The sequence below is a fragment of the Paramisgurnus dabryanus genome, chromosome 6, assembly GCF_030506205.2.
Source record: "Paramisgurnus dabryanus chromosome 6, PD_genome_1.1, whole genome shotgun sequence".
Lineage (NCBI taxonomy): Eukaryota > Metazoa > Chordata > Actinopteri > Cypriniformes > Cobitidae > Paramisgurnus > Paramisgurnus dabryanus.
In genome coordinates, this window is record NC_133342.1 from 23,713,373 (window position 1) to 23,725,656 (window position 12,284).

Sequence of the window (12,284 nt, forward strand, 5' to 3'; positions counted from 1 at the left end):
CCCAACACTGTCCATGATGATTTTCTTTTTGCAGTTGATGCAATCTGAATGGTAATCAGCTCCTTGTTTCTGTACTTTAGTCTACTTAAATCTGTGTTTAAACAATGCATATAAATTAAAATGATATAAAATTCAAAGAAACAGTTAAGGAAAGTCAACACATGTTTTTTAGATTTTTGCGAACCAAATATAAGAGCAAACCAAAACCTATTTTTCCTAACTGGTCATACAGTAACTCCTCACACTTGCCTTGGATGATTTCCAGATGCTTTTGGTTTATGTTATAAAGCAGATTAAAAGACTTTTGCAGAACATGTTTTTGCCTTCAGCTTTGGAGCTGAGGATGGTTTTCAGGTTCAGTTTTAGCTTCCAGAGAATGAAGTTTAAAATAGGCACATGGGTACACTTCACTCTAATTCAGTTAATGTGTGTTTAAAAGCAAGAGAAAGCTCTGTGGCTGCACACCACACACTGAGGTCAAGGTGAATTCAACTGTTGTTGCCAATAAAAGTAATTACCTGTTCCCAACAGAGAGAAACGTGGAGAGAGAGAAGTCGAGAATGAGCGAGAGAGAGGGAGAGAGAGAGAGAGAGAGAGAGAGAGAGAGAGAGAGAGAGAGAGAGAGAGAGAGAGAGAGAGAGAGAGAGAGAGAGAGAGAGAGAGAGAGAGAGAGAGAGAGAGAGAGAGAGAGAGAGAGAGAGAGAGAGAGAGAGAGAGAGAGAGAGAGAGAGAGAGCATAACGGGAGGAAGTAAAAAAACAGCACAATACAGAAACTGCAAAAGAACGGCAAAAGGAAATAACATTTGACTTGATGCATAACATGACTTTATATATTAATATCAAGAATTATACTGTATGAGTAATAAAAAGTAAAATAAAATGTTATACACTTTGGGAAATGCTAGAGACTCTGTCTAAAAAAAATAATGAACATTTATTATAATACATTTACCGTTACATTCTTTTAAGATTTAGACTACCCCTCCTTATAATAAGCATGCACTTGCCTTTAGGTTATCCAGAATTCAAACTCATTTTCTATTTGGGGATATTTTTTACCAAACAGATGTTGCATGTATGCAAAGTAACTATAATTTAACAATTAGCAACGTAATCCAGCATATCACATAGCATAGCATATCACAACTCAGTACATGTTAACTAAGTAAATCATGTTACATATCATGAAGATAGATTAAAATGCAGGAGTGGAACTAAGAGCGTAAAAATGTATGGAAAATGATTATGAAATATTTACTTGTTTAGCTAAACCTATACAGACGAATATTATCAACTTCCTAAATAATACATTACAACGCCTCTTCTGCTAGGTTGGCCATGATGCACTGATGCTTCTCTGCTAAAGCTCAAAGCACAGTACACTCAAAAAATGAAATGAATGTGGAGCTCAATGGCCAAAGGATGCAAAAAAAAAAAAACATCAGTTAAAGACTGCATGCAGCACAGTACAGATGAGACACAAACAGATATTTTACTGTGCTGAGGGCTGGTGCACGGCTATTTACCCATGTCAGACGCGGGCCGTCCGTGTGTGTATGGTTCTCTCTTTTCCAGTGGCCGCCGGCCTGTTTGTTACCATGCTGCGTCTGGCTGGGACTGGCAGGTACGCGAAACTAAAGTGGGATGCAAGGCCAAGGGGTCAACCACACAGTAGAAAACAAGAATTGATAGCACATGCACTCTGTGCTGATTTCCATTCGCAATCTTTCATCTGCATTAAATCTAAGGCAAACATGCAGCGTGAGCAGACTGACCAGAGATATGCAACGCAGCCAATGCACATTTGAAATCAATTTCGGGCCGTGTAATGGGCAGCGGAATAGGACAGTGCGCACCCTTTCCTGTTTAAATACGCATAAAGTCTCTGAAACAAACTAGTGGAATGTAATTTAGTGCACTTTTCTTTACATTCTCTCGAATGCATTTGCTACGGAGTGTTGAATAATACATGATCGCATATCATTTATTTATTCTTCTTCTTCTTGCTATTGAGGGCCATTACACTATCAGGCTTACACCGCAATGCCGTCTGATTCTCTACAGTATATAGCACTGGGAATGCTTTTCTAAGAGGCTGAGAGAACCACATAAGATTATGTTTATTCGAAAGCATTCGATTTGACCTCTAATAAGTGCATGCATATGATGTAACTGGCAAGTCTTTACCCAACAAACTTCTGACAGTTCATAAAGACCCGCAAGTTTAGTGCTGCGAATGTGTTCACGATTAAATTTAAATATACAATTTTCGACATGCGTGAGAAAGGTGTGAATTGCACCTTCACACGTTTCTGGAGAACAGAGACCTGTTAAACGCTACTAATGTCAAACCAAAAGACAGGAGATGTTTGAAGCAGGTTGCCAACCCATATGGACAGTTTTTATTTTAAACGTGTTTCATTATTAAATTTACTTTTGCAAATGTAATAATTATTCATAACACTTCTGTGACTTGTAAAGTGAGACAGGAAGGGGGGGGGGAGTTATTTTAGAATAAGAGCTGTTTCACAGACTACATACAGTACAGTATATAACATTAAAGGCCAAACTCTGTGATCCACAAACAGATTGAATTTATGGCTTCGATTGTATTTACTGTGGTGAGGCACAGTTTTCGAGCAATGTCTCAAAATCCTATTGTGTGTGGTCGTATCTGAGGTTTGAAATGTCAAAGTGTAGCCTGGATAAATTTCATGGAACACAAGCAAGCACATAATTCAGATCAATGATTTTATAAAAATAGGTAAAACCCAAACAGTCCTTGACAAAACCAGGACGGAAATATTAATGGATCATATACAATATAGTCTGGCTGCTAAAATTACGGTAGGAAAAATTATTTTTGACTGTAAGGCTTAACAGATGTTTTAATCAGGTACTGTTTTGCTTAAACATACAACGCACACATGATCAGTCCATCATTGGTAAAACCGCCCGCCTGCCACATTCATTTCCATGCCGCAGAACGTGTCAGGTGTCCTGAGGGAGACTAATTAATCTGCAGCCTTAATTCATTAGGCAAACATGTTAAAGGTCCCATAAGGCAACCTGTTCTCCTCCAGCAGCCATGTTCACCCTTGACCTCAAGGCAGTGACTTTTATGTTTCACTTTAAATATTTAAACAAGCTGTGCTTTAAATGGAAAGAAACAGGCATCTACCTTTATGCATTGGGCAAGTCACTGGTAAGAAAAGCTTTTATCTCGGTTGTTCGAACAAACTCAAGTAACCTAAAATAAACCTTAACTAGAGTCGTGTTGCTCAGAGACTGCATATTCTGTTTTTATAGACCCGCGACCTTGTTTGCTGCCAGTCTGTGTAGTTTTTTAATGAAAGTGTAAATGCAGGAAATGAAAGGCTACGACAGTATGCATTAAAGCTTCATTTCATTAAGCCGAGACAAAGGCTTAAACGCTTTGTTTACGTGTTATAATAGCCCCTGATTATGGCGAAGACCGATAGCGTCTCTAATTTGCGATGTGCCGGCTTAAATTTGTTTAATTACGACTTAAAACAAAAGGAGTGAGCAGTAATTAACCCACCTGGTTCCCTGGCACAAAGTCCTGGCTGGGCTCTGGCATACTCATGAACATGTTTTCACTGTTGTACTGCAAACAGAAAGAGAGAACAGGAAAAAGCAATGAATAAACAGGCAAAAACATTCGATTAACACATAATCTGAGGCGTGGATTTAGGCCGAACGTGAAGTTTGAACGCTGTCCTCCCTAAAAAACACGGACCTTTAGACAGACAATTAGTCTTTGAAGTCTCAGATGAAGATGTCAGTGATTTGATGTAATTAGTACAGTGGGAATTAAAATTGCTGGTTGAGCGGGATGAATGAAATCTTTTCATGTGGGAAGTGGAATATAACAGAGAGACATGCGTGTGTGTGATGAGCCCACACATGGATAGACATGAGAGTACAGGACGGGCCCAGGTGGCTCTCACACTCGCTGCGGATCTAAACCAACATCAGCCTGTTAAATCAACATTTTGTGTCATTATACGATCAGCTTACAACTGAATAAACATAAAACTGATGGATCAACACAAAAATCATTTTACAGGACACAGTAATTATGTTTTTATGTTCATGCACTTATGTATCAAAAACATATAGTTTCAATTAGATTTTTAAGGATTAATTTTACACCTTAAAAAAATGCTGGTTTGATTCGACCCATGATTAGTTTAAATATCAACAAACGTGACTGCTGGGTTTACATAAGACCATCTTCTTATTACTGTAGCTCAATTATTACCCTGTCTGTGAAATCCTGGCTATAGATTCGAGATTAGGAGCATTAAAGTATGATTTCACTTTAATTTCAATCGTTGACATGACCTTATTCAGTTACTATTAAAGATTTTAAGGTTATTTTTCACAGAATGTACTTTACATCATGTATGATGATGTTATCCTAGTGTTGCAAGGCCACTGTAGTATAAACAAACACTGTAGTATAAAATAGCTTCGTTTCACAAGCTATCAAAACGATACATTTTTTTCAATTTTTACCTAAACTTTTTTTTAAATTTTTTCAATTTTCAATTTCGGTTCTCGGGGCGTTTTTTTTCCAGATTCTCGATTCAACTCAATGAATATAGATTTAATACAAATACTATATTAATAAAAAAGAACAGTGAACAGCAGTTTACAATTGGGTAATTAATAAAAAGAAATTAAAAGCCACAAAACTATCGTCGTCGTCTTGCTTGGGAAATCTAAAATCCATACCTCTGACTTTTTATGTGAAGGTGGCATCAACGTCGATGAAGCACCTAAAACTGCCATTTTAAGTACTAAATGAATAAATGATAGGCTGCCTCTCGCTCATAGGTAACATCGCAAAAAGGAGGGTGACATCTAGTGAAGAAGACTAGTAATTAGATTAATGTTAATCTTACGTTCAGTGTTTGTGGAAATGAATATGAAAGAAAAAATCGATTCTGCTCTTTGAGAATCGATTTTGAAATCGACCATGTTTAAAAAAAAAACGATTTTTATACTTACTCTATAAACGATTAATCCCAGCCCTCATCATACATGGATCACATTGTCTAGGTTTATTTGGTTGCTGGCTCTAGAAATCACTCATTTAAGAATCAAGACAGGGCTCAACATAAAGGACTGCCCGGTGGCCCTGGGCAAGCGTGAGAGGCGTTTGGGCCAGTAAAAAGTATTTTCCCTTGCCCGATCGGACCAGTGCTTCACCCTCAGTCACTAAAATATATTTTCATCAATGTATATTATTTAACATCTTGGAAGCAGACATTTACTAGTTAACAGGATGAAAGAAATGATGCAATATTTTGCACAATTTGCTTTCAGTTTACAGGTAAAGCAGCAAAGTTGGGAGCCTTTTTTGTCTGTTGCATATGTATACAATTATATTTGACTTTTGAATTATTATTTTTAAATATGTGACACTGACTTTTTTTTATTGGGGCCAGTGAAAATTTTGGCAGGGCAAGTGAAAACCTGAACCACTGGCCTGACCGGGCCTGTATAAAAAATTATTTGCATTGAGCCCTGCAAGAGCTATCTATTTTTGACTGGGCAATACATGCTGTCTGTGTTGACAGCATGAACCGACAACCTTCATGACCTCCCCAGACTGCCGTGCGTGTTTTACAGTAGACATGCAGCTCGTGCATTCACACGCTGAAGATGCTTGAAGCTGAGTCAGTGCAGGTTAAGAGAGCGAGCTCATGACCCAGCTGTGCAGCACACCTGGGAAATTACAACAACCCACAATACCTGCCTGCTATAGTCCACTCAGCAACACATACACACTGCAAGTTCTGCTGACGTGCCCACTAATTTACAACTGCTCCACTCTCTTAAAATACTGTACATGAAAAATGAATTTCAAAAGTAAATGTTTTGAGTTTTCTAGGATGGAATGGGAGAATATTGCATTGCTGTTACAGGTACAGGCATAGCACCTGAACAGACTTGTCCTTACATATTATTTCATTTTGGTTATGAAAGAATAAGAAAGAGTGTCAAAATGTAGAGAAACAGAGAGATAGAGAGAGGAAGAGGGGGCACACACGTCTGATGGCTGTCAGTGGCTGAATGTTTATATTTCGGTTCATCCGAGCAGCACATCTCATTTCATTATGCCTGCTGGAGATAATTCTATGGAAATGAAATGGCAATAATCCTAATGAAAGCCTATCACATTGCGACCTTTTAAGTGTGCAAGTTGATGGGCCGATCTGATTGGTTTTTGCGCACGGATGACAGTTAATTTCATGCTAGCTTATTGATTGTGATTAATGTGATCAGGCTGATCTAACATGTGGCTATTCTTAAACTATGAAATGTGGTCCTTCTTGAAACACTATTACAACCCGTGCCACCAGTCCACAAAATTTTATTATAGAGGGGGGGGAATGTTTAAAAACATTAAAAAAGCATAGCATAATATTTTCAGCCGAGCCGCAGTCATTACTAGGCCTACGATAATGGCTCTGTTACAAAATCTAGTGTGCTGCTTTGCTATCTGCTGCCTATGTAATATCCTAACATTAATGAGCAATCCTCTACATAGGCTGCAGCTATAGACGGTTTCATCTGAAGCACATGCCGTGACGCCATACGCGTCTGGTCTGAACTTTACTTCCGGTTTCAGGTTTTTTATGGTCTGACTAGTTGCTAAACTGAACTCTTGAACAAATATCTCGTCGAAAATAACAAATGTTTTGGTTTCCTAGGTAATCTACGTGTTGTTTGTTTTGCTTGTTATATAAATAAACTACATTTTTATTCTTATTTATTCTTACCGGAGTTTACCGGAACTTACGTGTTGACAACGAAAGCCGCTTGTTTAAGTTGTAACTGCTGAAACGGTCTATATACGTCACATAAACATGTCACATACATGAAACACACAATAATTCTAATTGTACATTAGTTATTTTTACTTGAAAACTGAAATTTTACTTTAACTTTTGCCAATACGTGTTGTAAGTAGGGCTGGAACGACGCGTCGACGTAGTCGATTACGTCGATTACGTAATTACGTCGATTTGCCGGAAATGCGTCGATGCGTCGCACTGTTTACATTTTGAAATGAAGGCGGCTTCAGCTCCGACCGGGTGATACAAGTGTTATACCAAACAGACAGAACGCGATCAAAAGTGTGGGAATACTTTAAGCAGAGACCAAATAAAACACATACTGTGTAAAACTGAAATGGCATACCACAGCAGCGCAACACATGTGTATGATCATCTTAAAAGAAGAAAACCTGGAGCTCTCCGACCTCAAAATGACGAGACGTCAGCGTAAGAATTTGAACTATTACAGTAAGTTTTTATACTTACTCTATAAACAATAGAATCAATACATATTGTGCTTAATACAGCTGCGTTTACATCTTCGTTTAATACGAGCTGCGAGACGCCTGACAGACGTGACATTGCATCGCTTCTGGGCAGTATGTTGAAACAGTAAATAAAGAGCAGGACATGTTTTTATATTAAGAAGTTATGAAATAATAAGTTACTGTCACATTGAGAACTGATAGGCATGTGCCCGCGTGCACTGAAAGCCAGCTGGCAGTGCGGAGTTCCCAATGAACGTCTTTTTTGCGAATATGTGCGCAGATATTACAGAAGCTCGTCTTGTAAGGTATTCCTGACATGCGTTTATTTAAAGTAACAGCGGCGTAAACGCTGTTTATAAAATATTAGAAGATCATACTAACTGAACTTGTTTTTTACCCGGAACTTAAGAAAAGTTAAATGTTAAAGTTAAATGAGAATGCAGTACTACTAATAGTAATAATATTAACAGTAATAATATAACCATTACATCTTATATAAGGGTTCATGAATCACAATGAACTTATTTTTACTTCAGTCTGAACTAATGCTGAGTTAATGCATGTACTAATCATAAACTAATGTTTAAAATATTAATATATGCCTATTTTATTGTTTAAGGTGAATAATGCCTCTTTTAAAGTGGCACTGCCACTTTATTTTTCATGTTGAAAATTTTGGTTTGTGTGTTTGTTTAATTAAGAAAATGCTTAAATAAAATGTTGGCGTTAATGGCAGATGTTACATTTATTATTTGTTGGGGAATTATATGTATAAAAAAATCATTAGACTATTCGATTAATCGAAAAAATAATCGATAGATTAATCGGTTGAAAAAATAGTCGATAGTTGCAGCTCTAGTTGTAAGTAGTGAATGAATTATATATATTACATACTTACAGTACTGTGCAAAAGTCTAATGCCACTATGCTCCCACTAGATTTGTTGTTTTTGCAATGGTATAGTGATCATATAGAATTATTTATCAGTTTCTTTATTAGAATACAACCAGAAAATACAGGAAATGTGTATGTAGTATTAAAAACTGTATAAAAGTATAAGCTGAAGTGTCAAGTATTTAGGGTAAACTCCCCTTCCACTTGAGCAATACCAGGAAATGGCAGGATCTCTTAAACCTAAATAAAATAAAATTTTAATTTCTAATTCTAATCGAATGACTTCAGGACTCTAGTCTCCTCAAAAAAGCTCAAGATGTGTTTTGTGCCATGAGAGGTCACACTTAATACTGACTGATGCCAGAAGACGACATTTAGTTCTGAAAATTGTTTTGTTTTTAATTTTGTGTAAATATTTCCTGTATTTCGGTTTGTATCTTAAAAAAGAGTAAAAATAAATATGAATGGACATTAAAACTTTGCTAAAACAACAAAGCTGTTGATGGTTGCCTAAGACTTTTGCACAGTACTGCTTTGATCTTACACTGTCAGGAAAAATAGTCAAAAACATTTCCCAAGCTGTCACTGGGGCATATACCCTTTAAAAAGGTCCTAATATGTAACATTTAGTACAGATTTGGTACCAATACGTAGCTTTGAGGTACTAATATGAACTATTTGGGGGCAAAAGTGTACTTTTTGAGAGGGGGGCAGCTACAGTAGGGACCATTTATTGGCTATTTATTCTGACAGTGCAATGCATTATTGCCATCTGTGAAAGGTGCATTATATTTTGGATTTTTTGTTGCGAGGAGGCCTATGATGCCTTAAAATCCCTATGTAGGCAGGGTAGTAGGTTTTAAACAAAGCCAGTGTCTTTAGGAACAACACAAAATCCCGTGTCTGACTATATTCTTGATTATCCTTGATGACTACAACCTCATCTCATTTTAATGTTGCTTTCTCCCATCTCCCACTCAAATGGCAGCCAGTTATTTATAACAGGAGCTTCACAACAAATCCAGTTTTTATAAAAAGTCTCTCTTTATGTTCTCACTGCCGTGACCTTTCACATATCTCTCTATGTGTTCATGCGCTGTTCTATCTGCTTAGCTCTTTACCCTCTATCAGACACGATTTGCATATGAATGTACCAGTGGAAAGTGTGAGGCGGCGTTAGGTGAAAAAGTGAAACCCCAGAGCTAAACCTATCAAACTGACACCAAATCCATCCAGCAACAGTTGGCCAATACACCTCCTCACCTACACCCCAAAGGTGCAAAAACAAACCTGTGCAAACTCAACTTTCTAAGTTTTTCTTTGATTTGTGTTTCTCAATCTTGTGGTATCTATCTATCTATCTATCTATCTATCTATCTATCTATCTATCTATCTATCTATCTATCTATCTATCTATCTATCTATCTATCTATCTATCTATCTATCCTAAAGTAACAGGTCCGTGAGTATGACAGGGCCGCATGTCAAAATAAACAACACTTTCAGTGCGAAAAGAAAGAAGGTATCTGTGCGAGCAGGTCAACAAACGACTACAATGTGCATTCGGCAGCTGCCGCGCTGATGCAAATGAGCTATCAAATAACAAAAACAACAAAAACAAAACAGGGCCTAATAGCTGCGGGACTGTAAATCGATCCCATCCACACTCCGCCCCGAGCGTCTGGCAGCTTCACAGGAAGCTTAGGTAAAAGAAATTGATCCCAACTGACATGACCACATGCTAACAAATTCCTCATTATGATTAATAGGAAGATCTCCTCTGGGGGAGGAGGGTAATGACATGCTAGTATTCTCCCAGAATAATATTAGAAAGACTGTGGCAACACTTATTAGCACTGTAATTAAACTGTTCATCCTTAAACGACTCCTCTGGTTCAGAATGACGGGGCCTACGGGGCAAAGAGTGTACGGGGACTGATCTGTGGCCAGGAATTCGTTCGTTCGCTAATGCCTGTATTTATCTTACAAGGGTTTCGCTGTTAATTGATTCTAATTAGCGTCACAAGAGGGTCTCAGCGTTGACGCTCGATCAGAATGAGGTGTTTAAAAAACTTGTATTTGATTCTCGGGTGAGACCTCAAGGTTCCTCAATTAATTAACATGTGTTTGATTAGATGACAGAAGCTGCTACCTGTTAAACATCTGCATCCTTTTGTCAACGTGGACTGAGCTCCATACATAAAATATTCGGGCTATGTTCGATTCATCTCAGAAGCGCAGAACACACAAATGTACCGGTCTAACATGGCTCACTCACTGACTGATATTGTATTTTTTTGTACTTTGTTAAAGAGTTTTACAGTAACATCTTTCCAGATGTGTATGGCTTTTATTTAGGATTTTCATTTATAATATACGAGGAGCTCAGATGCAAAACCCTCTAACTGTACATTCACACAGGGTGTAAGCTTTAACACTTGACCGAGGACTAGGGATGGGTATCGTTAAGGTTTTAACGATATTACTACTCTTACCGGTACTACTTAACGGTCCGGTGCTTTAACGGTATTCTTATCGGTACTTTGGCCAATGTTAACATTTGATCACGAACCTATGTTCACATGATTAAGTTAATTATGTGTCTGCATTTCATTATTACAAATTAATTTCTGGATATCATTTCTAAATATTATACATATATTTGTTAATGCACCAGCGTGAAAGCTGCAGAATAAATGCTCTAAATAGGATATTTAGGCTAAATAAATGTTTACATGCTGATTTTTCTTTATTTGGGATTTTAAAAAGAAGTAGAAAATATGTTGAATGCATAACGTTAAACATTTCTCCCAAAAGAAATCAACAGAATTTCAACGTAAGGTAAGCAAACCAATTAGGGAGATTGTACATTTATTTTAAATGACGTGAACAATGTTGATTCAACATGATTTTAGCATACATGCCTGACGTTGATGCGGCAACCACTAGAGATGATGGTTGAATTTTGCAGGCTGCGACCTTCTAAGGACGTATTTTAAGACCGATTGCGTCACAGCAGCGCGACTTGAGGCTGTGACTTGTGTTAATATTATTCTGTTTATGTTGCGTATTTCTAAGGTTGATTAATTTTATATACTGTTGAATAGTTTAATCTACATCAACGTGTCATATTTTCTAAAATAAATGAATATTTTTCTGATTCCATATTTATTTAAATAAGTCAGAAACGTCTCCGCTGTGTCCTGCTGACAGGCGCGGTGGGCGCGTGCAACAGGTGACGCAAATTATAGGTCCTCCGAGGGTTAGACTGTCTCATTTCAGTTCTCTTCGCGGACTTCTGAGGCTTCCACCTTGAAAGACAGAGTGCTCCCCTTTTAAGGTTGTATGCTTAGAAGGTCTCAGCCCTTGAATTGGGACACAGCTTCTTTCTGCACGTAATACACTTTTGAAAGATGCTTTGACAGATTGCTTGTGTTTCCGCCCTTACATGCAAACATCTTGTTGCACTTACCTGTATGACAACGAGCGTTGTCTGCATCAACTCTAGTGAAGTATAACCACACTTTTGAATGTTTTGCTCTATCCGCCATCGTCACTCTTTGTATTAAGCGGTAGTTTTCGTGCTGTTATGCGTGTGTGTGCGCCGCGCTCGTTGTTGTTGTTGTGTTTGACAGACAGCCTGCCTCCGCGGCGCGCATGAGAGATCTCGCAGATCTCACAGACAAACGTCTAAATCGCAAATTAGAAATGTTTGGTGAGATAAAATATGCACAAAAACATTATTAAGCAAGAATACATAGTACATTTATTTTCTCCAGGACCGAAAGCAGAACCGATAGCGTCAGATCTTACTGATACTACGGTCTTTCATAATTTAGCCCCGGGGCCAGTTTAATACCGGGTTTCGGTACCCATCCCTACCGAGGACGGGTTTGAAGTCTGGCCAACAGCCAATCACATTGGCCGCAACACATGCTCCTATGTTCTCCGGTCTTGCATAAACGTAATTGGCTGGTTCTGCCTAGGTTATTTGCGTAAGGCGATCAGATTGGCTGTTGCACGTGTTGG

The 12,284-nt window shown here is 38.0% G+C and overlaps 1 protein-coding gene across 1 annotated transcript in view; it reads right to left on the minus strand.

Moving 5' to 3' along the window:
- Nucleotides 1-12,284, minus strand: part of tox (thymocyte selection-associated high mobility group box) — a 62,705-nt gene that overhangs the window by 25,601 nt on the left and 24,820 nt on the right. Inside the window, exons 2-3 of the mRNA XM_065276202.2 lie at nt 3,564-3,629; nt 1,528-1,635 (exon numbers count right to left, since the gene is read on the minus strand). Of these exons, the coding sequence (XP_065132274.1) occupies nt 1,528-1,635; nt 3,564-3,629 (174 nt within the window). The remainder of the gene's footprint in view (nt 1-1,527; nt 1,636-3,563; nt 3,630-12,284) is intronic.